The following is a 20,817-nucleotide window of genomic DNA, read 5'->3' on the forward strand; positions in this document are numbered from 1 at the left end:
TAGCCAATCAAAATCCTACTCTCACCCTCGTGCCATTGGTCGTGTGATCAGATTGGTTCAACCCACTAACATACGGATGCCACCGATAAACAAGAGGCACAAGGAGCGTTTTTATATTATTTAAACATGATTACGATTACAAAGACATCTCAGCTACGGTGTATCCTAACAACAGTAACATGTTTAACTGTGAATTGGATAAAGACATCGTTTGGATCAAAAATAAGGTAGCTAGCTGTATAGTATAACTCGCTTTTAATGCTACAATATTGTATCTTGTTTGGTAACAAGTTAGCTAGATTTGACACATATTTGACACCACTGTCAGCACAAAGCTAGACAGCAGCATACCCAAAATCTGCACAAAAACGGGCGATAAAGGTGAATATTCAAGCAAGTCATTGCACATCATATGGTCATTTCATCAAAGAAAGCTTTGCTCATCATCTTGTCATTGCCAAAGGTTTCTCTAGCACTTACACTGGAGAGAGAAGACCCAAGGAAGATCATGTGTTTGAAGCTTTGGGAACAACAGATGAGCTGTCATTAGCAATAGGGTAATGTGATGTCCTTTCCTTCTATTGGGTATTATGCTTTATGACTTATTCACGGTCTTGTGTTTTGCATCGACAAAGGTCATACTTCACAGATCAGCTGGACGTTCTGAGTTTGAACTTATTCAGTTAATTTTTGGAGAGTAATGATGAACATATGTTATATTTTACTCAGTGCTTACCTGCCTAACCCTACAGATTCAGTGTGTCTTACAAGATGTGGGATCCAACATTGCCACACCATGGTCATCTGCAAGAGAAAGATAAGTAAATATATTTCTGCAAATCCTTTTGTAGAATCATTACACACAGCTCACCCCAGCCGGTGGCCTTCTCATTCTATTCATACTCTTATCTCACTCTATCCAACAGAGAAAAGCAAGTTCAGTTCCCAGCCAGTGGCAGACCTGGAAAGCTGTCTCGACGCATTCACAGAGGAGCTGCCACCACTGACAAACTTTATATTACCTGTAAGCACCCACTCTGGATGAAACTTTTCTCTTTCTCAGAACCTTCATTTATTTAAATGTTTTATTTCACCTTTATTTTACCAGGTAGGTCAGTTGAGATCAAGTTCTCATTTACAACTGCGACCTGGCCAAGATAAAGCAAAGCAGTGCGACAAAAACAACACAGAGTTACACAAACAAACGTACAGTCAATAACAAAAAATAAAAGAAATAGAAAAATCTATGTACAGTGTGTGCAAATGTAGGGAGGTAGGCAATAAATAAGCCATAGAGGTGAAAATAATTACAATTTAGCATTAATATTGGAGTGATAGATGTGCAGATGATGATGTGCAAGTAGAGATACTGGTGTGCAAAAGAGCAAGAGGGTAATAATAATATGGGAATGAGGTAGTCGGGTGTGCTATTTACAGATTGGCTGTGTATAGGTACAGTGATCGGTAAGCTGGTAAACTGACAGCTGATGCTTAAAGTTAGAGGGCGATATAAGACTCCAGTTTCAGAGATTTTTGCAATTCGTTCCAGTCATTGGCAGCAGAACTGGAAGGAAAGGCGGCCAAAGGACGTGTTGGCTTTGGGGATGACCAGTGCAATATACCTGCTGGAGCGCGTGCTACGGGTAGGTGTTGTTATGGTGACCAGTGAGCTGAGATAAGGCGGTGCTTTACCTAGCGAAGACTTATAGATGACCTGGAGCCAGTGGGTTTGGCGACGGATATGTTGTGAGGGCCAGCCAACGAGAGCATACAGGTCGCAGTGGTGGGTAGTATATGGGGCTTTGGTGCTAAAACGGATGGCACTGTGATAGACTACATCCAGTTTGCTGAGTAGAGTGTTGGGGGCTATTTTGTAATGACATCGCCGAAGTCAAGGATCGGTAGGAAAGTCAGTTTTACGAGGGTATGTTTGGCGGCATGAGTGAAGGATGCTTTGTTGCGAAATAGGAAACTGATTCTAGATTACATTTTGGATTGGAGATGCTAGTTGCGAGTCTGGAAAGAGAGTTTACAGTCTAACCAGACACCTACAGTGAGGGAAAAAAGTATTTGATCCCCTGCTGATTTTGTATGTTTGCCCACTGACAAAGAAATGATCAGTCTATCATTTTAATGGTAGGTTTATTTGAACAGTGAGAGACAGAATAACAACAAAAAAATCCAGAAAAACGCATGTCAAAAATGTTATAAATTGATTTGCATTTTAGTGAGGGAAATAAGTATTGAGAATGTTGTGGAGTCTGTCCAGAAATGTGAGAATATGGGCTGTGTTGTATGGTCCAAGGTTGGCATGACGGTGGAGGACACCATGCATATTGGAGATGGCAGCGCACATTGTGATGTTCCCACCACGTTGGCCAGGAACATCTATAATGGCTCTGTGGCCAATGACGTTTCTCCCCCTTCTTCTGGTCTTTGCTAGGTTTAACCCGGCTTCATCTATAAAGATGAACTCATGTGGGATTGCATGAGCATCCATTTCCAGTACTCCCTGAAAACAAAGAACAAAAGCAGTCAATATGGTGTTATCCAGTACACTGGGAAACAATGTTGCGTGTAGTGTACTGCAGTCAATATTGTACTTACATCCACATATGCTCGTCTGACCTCTTTGTTTCTTTGAGAGATTCTCTCAAACGGCACCTTATAAAGATGTTTCATTTCGATTTGGTTTCGCTTGAGAATGCGAGCCAATGTGGACAGACTGACTCATTGAATGTTGTTGAATATGGTGTTGTCTTGGATGATGTGGCTTTGAATTTCTCGTAATCTGATTTCATTATTTTCCAAAACCAAGTTTACAATGGCAGCTTCCTATACCCTGGTGAACATTTGGCCCCTTCCTCCACCATGGTTGCGTCTCTCAGTCCTTTAGAAAAACAAAAATATAGGGCTTGGACAATGCAGCCTAAAGATATTTCCCCTACAGTAGAGTAAATTCTACAGGAAACTTGTGCAGTTAGTGTATGACATCAGCCATTCATGAAGTAAACAGGTGTCACCCAACTGATACACTATGACATGGGGTGTACTACATAGTGTGAAAGAAATGTTGGTTACATACCTGTACTCCAGTCTAAATGTCCGGATACAGGCAACAGTAAAACGGCTCAAGTTGGGCTGCACTCTCTGTCCAGCCTCTCGCATTGTCAGCCCATGGTTGATGACATGATCAACTAAGGTTGCTCTGATTTCATTTGAAAGTTGTCTTCTTTGGCTATGATCTCCTCTACCAGCTTTACCCCTACCTCTCACTCTTCCTCCCCCTCTCATTCTCACCCTACCTCTTCCTCACTCTGCAACGGCTTCCATTGTGGTTGTAAAACAAAAGGTGCTCACCTGTGGTCTTTTCATAGTGCTTACTTCCTGATTGAAGTGGTAACAATTAACCATTGAGGTGTTTGGCCAGGTGGCACATGTATTGGCCAATTAGCTCATGTAGTGTCATTTTGAATGGCAGTGTTTTGAAATGGAAAACATGTGACTTTATGTCAGATTGTTGTGTCTTATGCAGAGAACCGTGTGCAGTGCATTTAAAAAGTGCCATTTTGAATTGCAAAATGTGTTTAAAGCAGAAAATATGTTTAGACTTTTGGAGACTTGAGAAGAGGTTTTGCTCTCTGTGTGTCAGTTTAAATAATTGTGCTGTGCATGTCATTTTAGTGTGTTAGCAATTGGAAAAAACTGTAACATGCAAAACCTCATCTGATGTGTTACCTGGAAGTACGCTAAGACTATTTGGAATTTGAACCTGTAAACCGATCATCAATACTTCCACATCACCTTATAAATATTCAATTCTCGGGCCGACTCTTTTCTCTATATATATCAATAATGTCGCTCTTGCTGCTGGTGGTTCTCTGATCCACCTCTACGCAGACGACACCATTCTGTATACATCTGGCCCATCTTTGAACACTGTGCTAACAGACCTCCAAACGAGCTTCAACGCCATACAACACTCCTTCGTGGCCTCCAACAGATTTTAAATGCTAGTAAAACTAAGTGCATGCTCTTCAACCGATTGCTGCCCGCACCCTCCCGCCCGACTAGCATCACTACTCTGGACGGTTCTGACCTAGAATATGTGGACAACTACAAATACCTACAGTGAGGGGAAAAAGTATTTGATCCCCTGCTGACAAAGAAATGATCAGTCTATAATTTTAATGGTAGGTTTATTTGAACAGTGAGAGACAGAAAAAAAAAAATCCTCAAAAACGCATGCCAAAAATATTATAAATTGATTTGCATTTTAATGAGGGAAATAAGTATTTGCCCCCCTCTCAATCAGAAAGATTTCTGGCTCCCAGGTGTGTTTTATACAGGTAACGAGCTGAGATTAGGAGCACACTCTTAAAGGGAGTGCTCCTAATCTCAGTTTGTTACCTGTATAAAAGACACCTGTCCACAGAAGCACTCAATCAATCAGATTCCAAACTCTCCACCATGGCCAAGACCAAAGAGCTCTCCAAGGATGTCAGGGACAAGATTGTAGACCTACACAAGGCTGGAATGGGCTACAAGACCATCGCCAAGCAGCTTGGTGAGAAGGTGACAACATTTGGTGCGATTATTCGCAAATGGAAGAAACACAAAAGAACTGTCACTATCTCTCGGCCTCGGGCTCCATGCAAGATCTCACCTCGTGGAGTTGCAATGATCATGAGAACGTTGAGGAATCAGCCAAGAACTACACGGGAGGATCTTGTCAATGATCTCAAGGCAGGTGGGACCATAGTCACCAAAAAAACAATTGGTAACACACTACGCAGTGAAGGACTGAAATCCTGCAGCGCCCGCAAGGTCCCCCTGCTCAAGAATACATATACATGCCCGTCTGAAGTTTACCAATGAACATCCAACTCAGAGGACAACTGGTGAAAGTGTTGTGGTCAGATGAGACCAAAATGGAGCTCTTTGGCATCAACTCAACTCACCGTGTTTGGAGGAGGAGGAATGCTGCCTATGACCCCAAGAACACCATCTCCACCATCAAACATGGAGGTGGAAACATTATGCTTTGGGGGTGTTTTTCTGCTAAGGGGACAGGACAACTTCACCGCATCAAAGGGACGATGGACGGGGCCATGTTCTGTCAAATCTTGGGTGAGAACCTCCTTCCCTCAGCCAGGGCATTGAAAATGGGTCGTGGATGGGTATTCCAGCATGACAATGACCCAAAACACACGGCCAAGGCAACAAAGGAGTGGCTCAAGAAGAAGCACATTAAGGTACTGGAGTGGCCTAGCCATTCTCTAGACCTTAATCCCATAGAAAATCTGTGGAGGGAGCTGAAGGTTCGAGTTGCCAAACCTTAATGACTTGGAGAAGATCTGCAAAGAGGAGTGGGACAAAATCCCTCCTGAGATGTGTGCAAACCTGATGGCCAACTACAAGAAACGTCTGACCTCTGTGATTGTCAACAAGGGTTTTGCCACCAAGTACTAAGTCATGTTTTGCAGAGGGGTCAAATACTTATTTCCCTCATTAAAATGCAAATCAATTTATAACATTTTTGACATGTGTTTTTCTGCATTTTTTTGTTATTCTGTCTCTCACTGTTCAAATAAACCTATTAAAATTATAGACTGATCATTTCTTGTAAGTGGGCAAACGTACAAAATCAGCAGGGGATCAAATACTTCTTTCCTCCACTGTACACACACATATATACACACACACAGTTGAAGTTGGATGTTTACATACACCTTAGCCAAATACATTTAAACTCAGTTTTTCACAATTCCTGACATTTAATCCAAGTAAAAAATCCCTGTTTTAGGATCACCACTTCATTTTAAGAACGTGAAATGTCAGAATAATAGTAGCGAGAATGATTTGTTTCAGCTTTTATTTCTTTCATCACATTCCCACTGGGTCAGACGTTTACGTACACTCAATTAGTATTTGGTAGCATTGCCTTTAAATTGTTTAACTTGGGTCAAATGTTTCGGGCATCCTTCCACAAGCTTCCCACAATAAGTTGGGTGAATTTTGGCCCATTCCTCCTGACAGAGCTGGTGTAACTGAGTCAGGTTTGCAGGCCTCCTTTCTCGCACATGCTTTTTCAGTTCTGCCCACAACTTTTCTGTAGGATTGAGGTCAGGGCTTTGTGATGGCCACTCCAATACATTGACTTTGTTGTCCTGAAGCCATTTTGCCACAACTTTGGAAGTATGCTTGGGGTCATGGTCAATTTGAAAGACCAATTTGCGACCAAGCTTTAACTACCTGACGGATATCTTGATGTTGCCTCAATATATCCACATAATTTTCCTGCCTCATGATGCCATCCATCTATTTTGTGAAGTGCACCAGACCCTCCTGCAGCAAAGCACCCCCACGGGTGCTGCCACCCCCGTGCTTCACGGTTGGGATGGTGTTCTTCGGCTTGCAAGCCTCCCCCTTTTTCCTCCAAACATAGCGATGGCCATTATGGCCAAACCGTTCTATTTTTGTTTCATCAGACCAGAGGACATTTCTCCAAAAAGTACGATCTTTGTCCCCATGTGCAGTTGCAAACCGTAGTCTGGCTTTTTTATGGCGGTTTTGGAGTAGTGGCTTCTTCCTTGCTGAGCGGCCTTTCAGGTTATGTCGATATAGGACTCGTTTTACTGTGGATATAGATACTTTTGTACCTGTTTCCTCCAGCATCTTCACAAGGTCCTTTGCTATCGTTCTGGGATAGATTTGTACTTTTTGCACCAAAGTACGTTCAACTCTAGGAGACAGAACACCACTCCTTCCTGAGCGGTATGCCGGCTGCGTGGTCCCATGGTGTTTATACTTGCGTACTATTGTTTGTACAGATGAACGTGGTACCTTCAGGCGTTTGGAAATTGCTCCCAATGATGAACCAGACTTCTGGAGGTCTACCATTTTGTTTTTCTGAGGTCTTGGCTGATGTCTTTTGATTTTCCCCGGATGTCATGCAAAGAGGCACTGAGTTTGAAGGTAGGCCTTGAAATACATCCACAGGTACACCTCCAATTGACCCAAATGATGTCAATTAGCCTATCAGGAGCTTCTAAAACCATGACATAATTTTCTGGAATTTTACAGGCTGTTTAAAGGCACAGTCAACTTAGCGTATGTAAACTTCTGACCCACTGGAATTGTGATACAGTGAAATAATCTCTCTGTAAACAATTGTTGAAAACATTACTTGTGTCATGCACAAAGTAGATGTCCCAACCGACTTGCCAAAACTATAGTTGGTTAACAAGAAATTTGTGGAGTGGTTGAAACACTTGGAGTCATTAAAACTAGTTTATGTAAACTTCCGACTTCAACTGTACCTGTTCTGAAAGGTCCCAGAGTCTGCAACACCACTAAGCAAGGGGCACCATGAAGACCAAGGAGCTTTCCAAACAGGTCAGGGACAAAGTTGTGGAGAAGTACAGATCAGGGCTGGGTTATAAAAAAATATTGAAAACTTAACATCCCACCGAGCACCGTTAAATCCATTATTAAAAAATTGAAAGAATATGGCACCACAACAAACCTGCCAAAAGAGGGCCACACACAAACTCACAGACCAGGCAAGGAGGGCATTAATCAGAGCGGCAACAGAGATCAAAGATGAGCTGCAAAGCTGCAAATGTCTTGGAATTGGAGTATCTGTCCATAGGGCCACTTTAAGCTGTACACGCCACAGAGCTGGGCTTTACGGAAGAGTGGCCAGAAAAAAGCAGCATCATGCTGTGGGGATGTTTTTCCATCAGCAGGGACTGGAAAACTGGTCAGAGTTGAAGGAATGATGGATGGTGCTAAATACAGGGAAATTCTTGAGGTAAACCTGTTTCAGTCTTCGAGATTTGAGACTGAGACGGAGGTTCACCTTCCAGCAGGACAATGACCTTAAGCATACTGCTAAAGCAACACTCGAGTGGTTTAAGGGGAAACATTTAAATGTCTTGGAATGGCCTAGTCAAAGCCCAGACCTCAATCCAATTGAGATTCTGTGGTATGACTTAAAGATTGCTGTACACCAGCAGAACCCATCCAACTTGAAGGAGCTGGAGCAGTGTTGCCTTGAAGAATGGGTACAAATCCCAGTGGCTAGATGTGCCAAGCTTATAGAAACCTACCCCAAGAGACTTGCAGCTGTGATTGCTGCAAAAGGTGGCTCTACAAAGTATTGACTTTGGGGCAGTGAATAGTTATGCACGCTCAAGTTTAATTTGTCTTATTTCTTGTTTGTTTCACAATAAAACATATTTTGCATCTTCAAAGTGGAAGGCATGTTGTGTAAATCAAATGATAAACACCCCCCAAAAAATGCATTTAATTCCAGGTTGTAAGGCAACAAAATAGGAAAAATGCCAAGGGGGGTGAATACTTTCACAAGCCACTATGTTCCTGGTGTAAATGGAACATTTTAGAATGTGGTGTGCTCTAGCTGATTAACTTTCACCTCACGTCTTCCCACAGATTGAGCGACTACCTGTTTACAGTGGCCAGGTACACAGCCATGAAAGAAGGTAATGAGGAGAAAATCTACAAAAGACCTGAGTGACATCCACACATGAATGAACAGACTGGAGAACTTTGAAACAACATTTATTCTGTTTAAGGCTTGAATTCATCATTGGCATATGTGAAAGACAGATTGATGGTCTAAGCTTGAATATCTCGTAATGGAATTGCCCCTAAATTTCAAATAAAGACTAGAATCCAAGTTCGACTTTGCCAGAGGCTAAACCTTAACATACACGTTGCTTTTAATGAAATGTGGAAAAACTGCTACAACAATAACCTGTGACACTAGGATAATACCGAATAAAGAATTAGAATTTTGTAATGAAGTGAGCAAGTTATAATCCTGTGTTGGAAGCACACAATGTACATTGTTGTATTTAAATGTCACAGGTTGGATCACAAGAAGCTTTTTTATAAAGTATTTCAGAGAGCACTGGATGAATAGCTTAAAATATCCCATAGATACAATATTTATACTGATGGGCTATCATGCCATGCTGCGGTAAATAAACTTGCTGATCATAGTCACTGCATTAGCATCATGTTCTACACCATAAATGTAAAGTGCTGAATATATTGTCATATTGGAGAACTATCACAACTGGTCCTCAGAATGTACTGTAGGTTCAGATATCCTCTTTTCACACTGGGCTTTACGGCACGATTTCAACAACTATGGTGGATGTGTAATCAAGCCAATACAGTAGAGCTCAGCCCGGCTCAGTGTTGTAAAAAGGTCTCCGTCTTCCAAATCGCACACGGTCACAGTATCTGGCACCAGCCCTGGCTCTTCTGGGAAAGGCTACTTGCCCAGGTCATAAGTGACAGATTGTGTTCCTCATATGGTGGGTAGCGCAGGTAGGTGACACACTCGATGCAAGTGTTTCTGAGCAGGCATGATTTCCGGTGCGAGAAGGTGTCAAAGCTGTAGTGCCCATGGTAGGAACCCATCCCACTGGCACCTGTCAAGTAAAGTTAAACAAAATATGGGAGGGTTAATATAATATATTTATTCATTCACTATGTCAGACCTTATTATGGAAGAGTACTTTTTTTTTTTTAAAGGGAGATGCAGTTTGACACAAACCGATGCGCCTGACACGTACTGTACTACCATACCCTGTTACATTTTTTGTCTTGCCCCCTTCACCCTCTGAATTGCACACAATTCTATTACCAAGGCTTAAAAACCCTTCTTTAACCTGTCTCCTTCATCCACACTGATTTAAGTGAATTTAACAAGTGACATTAATAACAGATCTTAGACTGATCAGGTGAAAGCTGTCAATAGCATGTTTGTTTTTAATACTTTGTTCAACAAGAACAGATTTCTGCTGCAAAACATTTTATTACAGTATGCCCTACTGAACATGACCTAGGTCTCTGTACTGAGAAGGGTTGAAGATCTGAGGCAGTAATCTGACCCAGGCAGACCGTTCTCGAACCTACCTACTCCCCCAAAAGGCAGGACCACCATCAGGCTCTGCAGGACACTGTCATTGGAGCAGAAGCTCCCACTTGAGGTCTCACTCATTAGCCTTGAGATTACCTGCACGGGAAGCAGAAAGAGGCATGACAGCCAGCATATATTGTATGTGTATACATGAATTGTGTGTGTAAGCTTGTGCCAGTCACCTTGTTGTTGCTAGAGTAAGCGTACACACAGAGAGGCTTCTCTCGACGACTGATGAAGGAGATTGCCTCGTCTATGCTGTTGACGGTCAGAATGGGCAGAACGGGGCCGAAAACCTCCTGCTGCATGATAGGGTCCGAGTCTATCACATCTGACAGAATGGTTGGTGCTTCACACAAACAAATATATAAACAAAAGTCAATATGTACAAATACTGTGGTGTAGTACAGACTGTAAATCCGGTGCATATACATGAAGGAATAGTTTCCTGGACACCAATTAAGCCTAATCCCAGACTGAAAAGCACTTTCAATGGAGATTCTCTGTTGAGCATGCTATTTGCGCAGGACTAGGCTTAATCTTCATCAAGGAAACCAGGCCTTAGAATCTCTTCAAAACTTCCTTCCTCATTCATTTACCAATGTATTTATCTGCTTCATTCACTTGGCCTCCTACAGCCACCTTGCCAGACCTCCGCAGCAGGTCCGTGGTGCGGTGTAAATTCTCCAGGTTCACGATGCGGCCAAAGCTCCTGGACTCCTGGGGGTTTGAACCATAGAACTGCAGGAGGCAGCAGCGCAAGGCCTGGAGCAGCTGTGCTTTGGCCTCGGCATGGCACAGGACGTAGTCAGGTGCTACCATACTCTGCCCAGCATTATGGAAGCGTGCCCAGGTGATGCGTCGTGCCGTGGTGGTGATGTCACACTGCTGGTCCACGTAGCAGGGGTTCTTACCACCGCCCAAGACCAGGGTGACGGGTGTAAGGGTGTGGGCTGCTGCCTGTGCCACTCTGCCCCCGTCCTCACGGTTTCCTAGGGGAACCATTAGTACCTCACACAGAGCACACATTGCTTCTGATACAACAAAGATTAGGGAGCAAAATTCAGATAAGGCAATGGTGACATTTTAAATCTGAACCTTTTTTTTTACCTGTAAAGAAGACATGATCAAATTTGAGGTCCACTATTTCAGTCAGGTCATTCACCCCTGCAAGGGTCACATGGTAACACTCCTTTGAAAAGAGCAGGAATGTTTGTAGGTTAAAAGGTATACTCACTTATATGACAAGTCACCAAAACAGCCACCTGTGTACCATTGAAATCAACTCACATTGTCCAGGTATGACGGTATGAGGTGGTGTAGCAGCTCCGATGTGTGAGAACTACATTCTGAGGGGTTGAGGATCACACAGTTCCCTAAAGAACAAACGGATACAACAGTACAACGATTGGCAAGCAACTTTCAGTATTGAATGCAAATGGATGAGCATTGTGTTTGAGTGTGTGACACTTAAATGCCCTAAAGCATATAGTTAGTGTATTGTTACCTGCGGCAATGGCCCCAACCATGGGTACCAGACAGAGCTGAACAGGGCTACACCAGGCCCCCACAATCAGCACCACTCCCAGTGGCTCACACACCACCAGGCACTCATCCAACGTGGTGGTCTGCACCAATCAGAAGAAGGCAGAGGGGAGGAGCTCACATTACCCAGCCAATGGAAAAAACTCATGAGTTACAAGTACTATGTGCCTGTTTGGCATGACAATTCCATAAGAAGTTGGAAATAGAGCAAAAACAGACTGGCACCCAGACTATTCTAAGCTGTTTTGACAAGTTCAGCACAATGCATTGCTTTGTAGCTTGAGACAGCCCATTCTCTCAAAGACAATTTAACTAATTGATGATCCAACAATCATATTTTAAGTGGCATTAAAACTTGTGTATTCCTACAAAGTCCAACTATCCCACCCGTATACATAGCAAAAGGTTTTGCAACAGAAACAAAAACCGGTGTTCTCACTGGACAAATTCAGGTAGTAGTACCTCCCCGTTTCACTCCATTTCAAAATGTTTCTCCCAACTGAACACGACCCAGTATTCAGAAAACACACACAGGGCACCCTGCAACAGTCTTACCAGGTTCCTCTCCACCTGTTGCGGCTCCATCCACTTCTTGAGGTTGTTGATGGCATGAAGAGCCTCGTTCTTCACCAGTATCAGTTCAGACACTACCGTCTCAAACCGCGGCTGGCAAAACACCACAAATGCTCAGGTCTCGGACAGAACATTTGAAATAAGGCCCTGATGGTAGCCGGTTTGTTTACACTACTGATTACCTTGAAGATAAACATTATAAAATGCCACAGTGATTTATTGGGGAACCAATGTGTGCCTTCTTCAGGAATGTGGATTCCCTAATAAAATAACTGGGAGTAATAAAGAAGAAGGTGACACACACAAGTCAAAAGTTACAGAACACCTACTCAGTCAAGGGTTTTTATTTTTACTATTTTCTACATTGTAGAATAATAGTGAAGACATCAAAACTATGAAATAACACATGGAATCATGTAGTAACTAAAAAAGAAGAGCTCAAATAAGCAAAGAAAAATGACAGTCCATTACTTTAAGATATTACTTTAAGTCAGTAAATACGGAAAATATGAAGAATTTTCAGTCGCAAAAACCATCAAGCACTATGAAACTGGCTCTCATGAGGACTGCCACAGGAATGGAAGACCCAGAGTTCATTAGAGTCATCAGCCTCAGAAATTTCAGCCCAAATAAATGCTTCAGAGTTTAAGTAACAGCCACATCTCAAATTCAACTGTTCAGAATCAGGCCTTCGTGGTCAAATTGCTGCAAAGAAACCACTACTAAAGGACACCAATAAGAAGAAGAGACTTGCTTGGGCCAAGAAACACGAGCAATGGATATTAGACCGGTGGAAATCGGTCCTTTGGTCTGATGAGTCCAAATTGGCGATTTTTGGTTCCACCCGCCGTGTCTTTGTGAGACACAGAGTAGGTGAACCGATGATCTCTGTATGTGTGGTTCCCACCATGAAGCATGGAGGAGGAGGTGTGATGGTGCTTTGCTGGTGAGTCAGTGATATATTTAGAATTCAAGGCACACTTAACCAGCATGGCTACCACAGCATTCTGCAGCGGTACGCCATCCCATCTGGTTTGGGCTTAGTGGGATTATTGTTGGTTTTTCAACAGGACAATAACCCAACACACACCTCCAAGCTGTGTAAGGGCTATTTTACCAAGAAGGAGAGTAATTGAGTGCTGCATCCGATGACCTGGCCTCCACACTCCCCCGACCTCAACCCAATTGATATGGTTTGGGATGAGTCGGACCGCAGAGTGAAGGAAAAGCAGCCAACAAGTGCTCAGCATATGTGGGAAGTGCATCCTTTCAAGACTGTTGGAAAAGCATTCCAGGTGAAGCTGGTTGAGAGAATGCCAAGTGTGCAAAGCTGTCATTAAGGAAAAGGCTATTTGAAGAAACTCAAATATATTTAGATTTGTTTGACTTTTTTTTGGTCACTACAAGATTCCATATGTGTTATTTCATAGTTTTGATGTCTTCACTATTATTCTAATAGTAAAATTAAAAACCCTTGAACGAGTAGGTGTTCTAAAACTTTTGACCGGTAGTGTATATACACACATATACATTATATAGAACAAAATGCAACAATTTCAAAGACTTTACTGAGTTACAGTTCATGAGGGGAAAAAAAAAAATCAGACAATTTAAATAAATTAATTTCACCCTAATCTATGGATTTCACATGACTCGGAATACAGACGTGTATTTGTCAGTCACAGATACCTTAAAACAGGTATTCCCAGTGGTATGCGCAATGCCGTCGGGGGTAGGCCAAATAAAAAATGTGATTCACAATAAAAATATATTTCTTTTTCTTCACATTTTCAAACAGTCCATTTATATTTTCCAATGGGCTATACATTTGGGTGAGGTTTCCCCCCCCCCCCCGCCCGCCTGATTAGCCTAGTTTCACTGCCAAAAATAAAATTAAACCATCTAGTGATCAGCGAAATAACAACAATGTAAAATACAGGTAGCCCAGCTAGCATGGACACTGACAGTTGGGAATCTGATGCCGCCAAAAATAATTAAGATGACTTTCGAGTAGTAAGACAGGTATAAATGCAACAGATACCATTAATAAGAAGGGGCTAGAAGCGTCTTATATGGTGGTGAGCGACCGAGTGGCTAGGACAGGCAAGCCTCATACTATTGTGGAGTGTTTAATTCTTCCTTCTGCTGTGAATATGGCTGGGACAACGCTGGGGGAAAAGACAAAAATTTAAATTAAAAACACGGGATCCACCAAGAGGCTCTTGCTGCCAAGGGAATGCCTGACCGCTTGAAAGACGTTTTGGACACTACATTGAAAATGGTTAACTTGTTAAAGCAAAGCCCCTGAACGCGTGTGTATTTTCTGCACTATGCAATGATATGGGCAGCGACCATGTAACGCTTTTACAACATACAGTAATGTGCTGGTTATCAAGGGGCAAAGTATATTTTTTTTAAATGAGCTTAAAGTTTTTTTTACTAACGATTATTTTCACTTGTCTGACCACTTGCATTATGACGAGTTTCTCACACGACTGGCCTATCTGGGTGATGTTTTTTCTTCCCTGTATGATCTGAATCTAGGATTACAGGGACTCTCCGCAACTATATTCAATGTGCGGGACTAAATTGAGGCTATGATTAAGAAGTTTGAGTTCTTCTCTGTCTGCATTAACAAGGACAACACACAGGTCTTTCCATCATTGTATGATTTTGTGTGTGCAAACGAGTGAGTTCGATGCGCAATTACGTATGTACTTTCCCGAAACGGATGACACAAACAACTGGATTCGTTATCCCTTTCATGCCCTGCCTCCAGTCCACTTACCGATATCTGAACAAGAGAGCCTCATCGAAATTGCATCAAGCGGTTCTGTGAAAATGTAATTTAATCAGAAGCCACTGCCAGATTTCTAGATTGGGCTGCGCTCAGAGTATCCTGCCTTGGCAAGTTGCACTGTTAAGACACTGATGCCCTTTGCAACCACGTACCTATGTGAGAGTGGATTCTTGTCCCTCATTAGCATGAAAACTAAATGCAGGCACAGACTGTGTGTGGAAAATGATTTAAGACTGAGACGCTCTCCAATACGACCCAACATTGCAGAGTTATGTGCATCCTTTCAAGCATACCCTTCTCATTAACCTGTGGTGAGTTATTCACAATTTTCGATGAACAAATAAAGGTTTTATATGTAAGATGGTTAAATAAAAGAGCAAAATGTATTATGTGTATCCTTGTCCTATAAGAGCTCTGTCACTTCCCACGAGCAGGGTTGTGACAAAAACTCACACTCATTCTTATATTTAATAAATGTATAGTATAGTGTGTGTGTGGTAGGCTTACAATGATGGCAAAAAAAACACAATTTGACAGTGCGCTGACCCTGGTGCTAAAGGGGGTACGCAGCTGGAGGTTGAATGTTTGAAGGGGTACTGGACTATAAAAAGTGGGAACCACTGCCTTAAAAGAAATGGTCTCACAAGGGGCCTCAGGATCTAGTCACGGTATTTCTGTGCATTCAAACTGCCATCAATGAAATGCTATTGTGTCCTTTGTCTGCAGCTTATGCCTGCCCATACCATAACCCCATCACCACCATGGGGCACTACATTCACACCGTGACATCAGATAACCGCTCGCCCACATGACGCCAAACACGTGGTCTGCGGTTGGACGTACTGCCAAATTCTCTAAAAAGATGTTGGAGGCGACTTATGGTAATGAAATAAACATAAAAATTATCTGGCAACAGCTCTGGTGGAAATTCCAGCAGTCAGCATGCCAATTGCACGCTCCCTCAAAACATCTGTAGCATTGTGTTGTGTGGCAAAACTGCACATTTTAGAGTGACCTTTTACTCTCCCCAGCACAAGGTGCACCTGTGTAATGATCATGCTGTCTAATCAGATCCTTGATATGCCACACCTGTCAGGTGGATGGATTGTTGTGGAAAGAATAAATGCTTACTAACAGGGATGTAAACAAATGTTTGAAAACATTTGAGAGAACGAAGCTTTTCTGGGACATTTTATTTCAGCTCATGAAACATGGGACCAACACTTTACATGTTGCGTTTATATTTTTGTTCAGTGTATATAAACCTGTTTTTGCTTTGACATTATGGGGTATTGTGTGTAGATTGATGAGGGGGGAAAACTATTTAGTCAATTTTAGAATAAGGCTGTAACATAAAATGTGGAAAAAGTGAAGGGGTATGAATACTTTCCGAATACACTGTATATTATTATTATGTACTGGTCTGCATCTTGTCAACCTCTTCAGCTCCTACTAAACAATGGAGAAATGATTAGACATTCTCCATCTGGAGTATAACCTCTGTAAACCCACCTTATGGAGGTCCCTCCCAAGTGCATCCACAAAGTCACACTCGTGTTCCACCAGCATGCGCACTAGGGCTTCCAGTTGGACCCGTCTGAAGCTCTCGTCAAATGCGCGGCCAGCTTGGAAGGCAGCTCTGGCCCTTTTCAGCAGCTCCATACACTCTAAAAGATGGGTCTTCATGCAGGGCTCCTCCAGCCTGTCCCTGAAACACATGTCAGACAAAAGCCAGTGTATTCCTATGTGTAAAGGAAACAAGTCTTGTAGTTAGTATTCTAGATCAAATCATATTCAGTACACCTTCTGCAGGTTAGGCTGCCATTCTTCTTGCATGCATAACATGCTCTTGCTTTGCCCCGCATGCTTCCTTCTAAACTGTTATTATGTTAATCTCGAACAGGCTTACAGATACACTACATGGCCAAAAGTATAGTCGAACATCTCATTCCAAAATCATTGATATGGAGTTGGTCCCCACTTTGCTGCTATAACAGCCTCCAATCTTCTGGGAAGGCTTTTCACGAGATGTTGGAACATTGCTTCCATTCAGCCACAAGACCATTAGTGAGATTGGGCACTGATGTTGGGCGATTAGGCCTGGCTTGCAGTCGCCGTTCCAATTCCTCCCAAAGGTGTTACATGGAGTTGAGGTCAGGGCTCTTTGCAGGCCAGTCAAGTTCTTCCACACAGATCTCAACAAGACTATTATTCCTCCACCAAGCTTAACAATTGGCACTCTGCATTGGGGCAGGTAATGTTGTCCTGGCATCCACTAAACACAGATTCGTCGGTCGGACTGCCAGATGGTGAAGCGTGATTCATCACTCCAGAGAAAGCGCTTCCACTGCTCTAGAGTCCAATAGCGGCAAGCATGGTGATCTTAGGCTTGAGTGCAGCTGCTTGGCCACGGAAACCCATTTCATGAAGCTCCCAATGAACAGTTCTTGTGCTGATGTTGCTTCCAGCAGCAGTTTGGAACTCGGTAGTGAGTGTTGCAACCGAGGACAGATGATTTGTATGTGCTATGCGCGTCGGCACTCGGCGGTTCCATACTTTGAACTTGTGTGGCCTACCACTTCGCGGCTGAGCCATTGTTGCTCCTAGACATTTCCACTTCACAATAACAGCCCTTACAGTTGACCAGGGCAGCTCTTGCAGGACAGAAATTTCACAAACTGACTTGTTGAAAAGGTGGCATCCGATGACAGTGCCACGTTGAAAGTCACTGAGCTCCACAGTAAGGCCATTCTACTGCCAATATTTGTCTATGGAGATTGCATGGCTTTGTGCTCGGTTTTATACGGGGCGGCAGGTAGCCTAGTGGTTAGAGCGTTAGACTAGTAACCGAAAGGTTGCAAGATCGTATCCCTGAGGTGACAAGGTAAAAATCTGTCGTTCTGCTCCCGAACAAGGCAGTTAACCCACTGTTCCTAGGCCGTCATTGAAAATAAGAATTTGTTCTTAACTGACTTTCCTAGTTAAATAAAGGTAAAAATAAAATACCTGTCAGCGACTAATTTGAAGGGGTGTCCACATACGTTTGGCCATGTAGTGTATAAGCCTGGTGAAAAGTGTGTGCCAAACAGAGGACAGCCCGTGGGCAGTATCCATACCATTAAACCCCCAGTATCAGAGGAAAATGACTCAGCCAATCATGTTTCCTGGAAACCTGTTGAATTGCATTTAACTCTACATCGGGCAGAAATTAGTGTTTGAATCAGGAAAGTTTCCTCTCATGATGGCAACAAGTCAGAATGGTGAATAAAATTATATTTTAAATGTACTTTACCGGTTGTCCTTGTAGTTGGTCCTTTGGGTGGTAGGAATGTGAGACAATACATCCACAGGAAAGTTTTCAAAGCGTTTCGATTTCTATCACCTGAAGCATGCGATACAAATACATGCTGGAGAAGGATGCATACTTGCCAAGCTGGTGCACATGTTTACATGGTTATATGCATGCTTCAGGTGATAGAAATCCAAATGCACCATCAGCATCTAATTATACTTTTCTGCCACCAAAAGGACCAACCACACAGACAATCAGTCATTAAAATATACCTTTATAACATTATGGCTTCTAGAGGTGGTGAGAGGACAATTTCCTGACTCAAACACTTATTTATGCCCACCTAGACTTCGGGGTTCCAGGCAACCAATCAGGCAACGCAAAAGAGAATCAAAGATATGAGTAATGAAGTTGTTCAAACCTGTCACATGGACTTTCTAAAAGATAAGTAATATTGATCTCAAAGACGAACAAAGTTTAACAATATACATTAAGTTTGAGCAACAAACGTAAATCAATAAAACATTATTGCGTGTTACTACCAAAGTGATTCAAGTGAATTTAGACAGCGATTTGGGATGCGTCTGACTAGTTTTAATCGGCTCCCGAGTGGCACACTGCATCTCAGTGCTAGAGGCGTCACTACAGACCCTGGTTCGATTCCAGGATGTATCACAACCGACCGTGATTGGGAATCCCATAGGGCTGCGTACAATTGTCCCCGCGTCGTCTGGATTAGGCCCGGGTAGGCCTTCATTGTAAATAAGAATGTGTTCTTAACTGGCTTGCCTAGTTAAATAAAAATACAATAAAAAGAAGAATAACAATGTAAGAAACTTACCCCCGCAATGCTTTGAACCAGCGCGTCGGAGGAGTACTCATGGTTTTTGAGATGCAATGATCGTAAAACTACTTTTTGAAGTGTATGAAGAGGACTCATTGAAATTCAGGCTCACCTGACCCAAACTTGAGTCGTCTGACATACGTCTTCGGGCGTGCGCAGTAGCCTATAAACCGCTATAGGGAGGGTTAGTGGTATCTGGAATCATTGGGATGTCCCCCACCCTAATCCATAACCATGGTTACAAAATTCCTGTAATTTCAATATATTCCCTGATTTTCCCCGAAATCCCGGTTGGAATACTCCCGGAATCAGGAGGAAATAAGCACGACATCTGGAATTCTTCAACCAGGTTAACCATTTTACATTTCTACGGTGTAGGGACGTCCCAAGGACCATTCAGGGAGTTTGGTCCTTTGGGCGGTAGGAATGTGAGACAATATATCCACAGGAAAGTATAATTACATACTTTTTTCAATGCGCTGGTAGAGCCTTTAGATTTATATCACCTGAAGTATGCGATACAAATACATGCTGGAGAGGGTGGGTATAATTTGTGGAACGATCACAACAGGAAACTGTTCCAAAAACTTCGTAAAGTACAAGGTAACATGATCAACTCACCATGTCGTTTATTCTTAATGTTTGTCGATAGGCTACCAGTGAGTACCGACTTTTCTGAATAAACATAATTAAAAAACGTAATTAAATAGCCCACTCCCTACCCCGTTATCTTATTCTGCCGCTATACAACTTTGTATGTGTTGTTTGTTGGCAACCTTTTTATTTACGAAGTTTTTGGAACAGATTCCTATTGGAATGTTCCACAAATTATACCCACCCTGCAGGAAAGGCATGCCTACTTGCCAAACTGACGCACATAGTTATGTGCATGCTTCAGGTGATAGAAATCTGAATGCGCTACCAACATGTAATTATACTTCCCTTGGATATATTGTCTCACATACCAACCGGTGAAGTACCTTAATTAACATACTTTTATAACATTCTGGCTTGTAGAGGTGGCGAGATGAACAGTTTCTGATTCAAACACTCATTTCTGACCACCTAGACGTCGGGTTTCCAGGCAACCAATCAGGCAACGCAAAGGAGAATCAAAGATAAGTGATGAAGAAATTAAGTTGTTCAAACCTGTCACATGAACTTTCTGAAAGATAAGTAATATTGATCGCAAAGATGAACAAAGTTTAACAATATACATTGAGTTTGAGCAACAAAAGTAAATCAATAAAACAATGTGTTACTACCAAAGTGATTCAAGTGAATTCAGACAGCGATTTGGGATGCGACTAACTAGTTTTAATGTAGCCAACTTACCTCCGTAATGCTTTGAACCAGCGCCTTGGAGGAGTACTCATGGTTTTAGAGATACAATGATCGTTAAACTACTTTTTGAAGTGTATGAAGAGGACTCATTGAAATTCAGGCTCACCTGACCCAAACTTGAGTCGACTGACATACATCGCTATAGCCTGGTAAGGGAGGGTTAGTGCTATCTGGAATCATTGGGATGTCCCCCGCCCTAAACCATAACCAGGGTTACAAAATTCCGCTAATTTCAATATATTGCCAGGAGGATTCCCGGAATAAGGAGGAAATAAACAGGAAATCTGGAATCATCCAACCAGGTGAACCATTTTACATTTCAACATGGTAGGGACGTCCCAAGGATCCCAGATAGCAAGGAAACGATCTGAACTTTGCTGATAGAAATGTAATAAATAGAGAACTGACAGACTGACACACGAATCCATGACATAACCTGTTCTACACAGCTGCCATTTCAT

General features: G+C 42.5%; 1 protein-coding gene and 1 long non-coding RNA gene across 4 annotated transcripts; one reads left to right on the top strand and one right to left on the bottom strand.

Moving 5' to 3' along the window:
- Nucleotides 1-75: 75 nt before the first annotated feature.
- LOC106585665 (uncharacterized) lies at nucleotides 76-8,831 on the top strand. Of its 2 annotated transcripts, XR_001324001.3 has the most exons (5): nucleotides 76-381; nucleotides 464-557; nucleotides 753-821; nucleotides 927-1,024; nucleotides 8,458-8,831. It is a non-coding gene; the product is annotated as an uncharacterized LOC106585665 (long non-coding RNA). The 2 variants fall into 2 exon arrangements; XR_001324000.3 differs by having other exon boundaries at nucleotides 753-1,024.
- Nucleotides 8,571-20,716, bottom strand: aldh3b4 (aldehyde dehydrogenase 3 family, member B4). 2 transcript variants are annotated; one of them, XM_014172114.3, is made up of 10 exons: nucleotides 20,348-20,716; nucleotides 16,389-16,584; nucleotides 12,059-12,169; nucleotides 11,466-11,586; nucleotides 11,249-11,334; nucleotides 11,069-11,150; nucleotides 10,558-10,950; nucleotides 10,141-10,307; nucleotides 9,955-10,054; nucleotides 8,571-9,467 (listed from the first exon to the last, which is right to left on the bottom strand). In XM_014172114.3, the coding sequence occupies exons 1-10, from the start codon at nucleotides 20,386-20,388 to the stop codon at nucleotides 9,268-9,270; spliced, it is 1,497 nt and encodes a 498-aa protein (XP_014027589.1). In that variant the 5' UTR covers nucleotides 20,389-20,716; the 3' UTR covers nucleotides 8,571-9,267. The 2 variants fall into 2 exon arrangements, with proteins under 2 accessions (XP_014027589.1, XP_014027588.1); XM_014172113.3 differs by lacking the exon at nucleotides 20,348-20,716 and adding an exon at nucleotides 19,010-19,422.
- Nucleotides 20,717-20,817: the final 101 nt, after the last annotated feature.

This window comes from Salmo salar, chromosome 24 (genome assembly GCF_965601325.2).
Source record: "Salmo salar chromosome 24, fSalSal1, whole genome shotgun sequence".
Taxonomy (NCBI): Eukaryota; Metazoa; Chordata; class Actinopteri; order Salmoniformes; family Salmonidae; genus Salmo; species Salmo salar.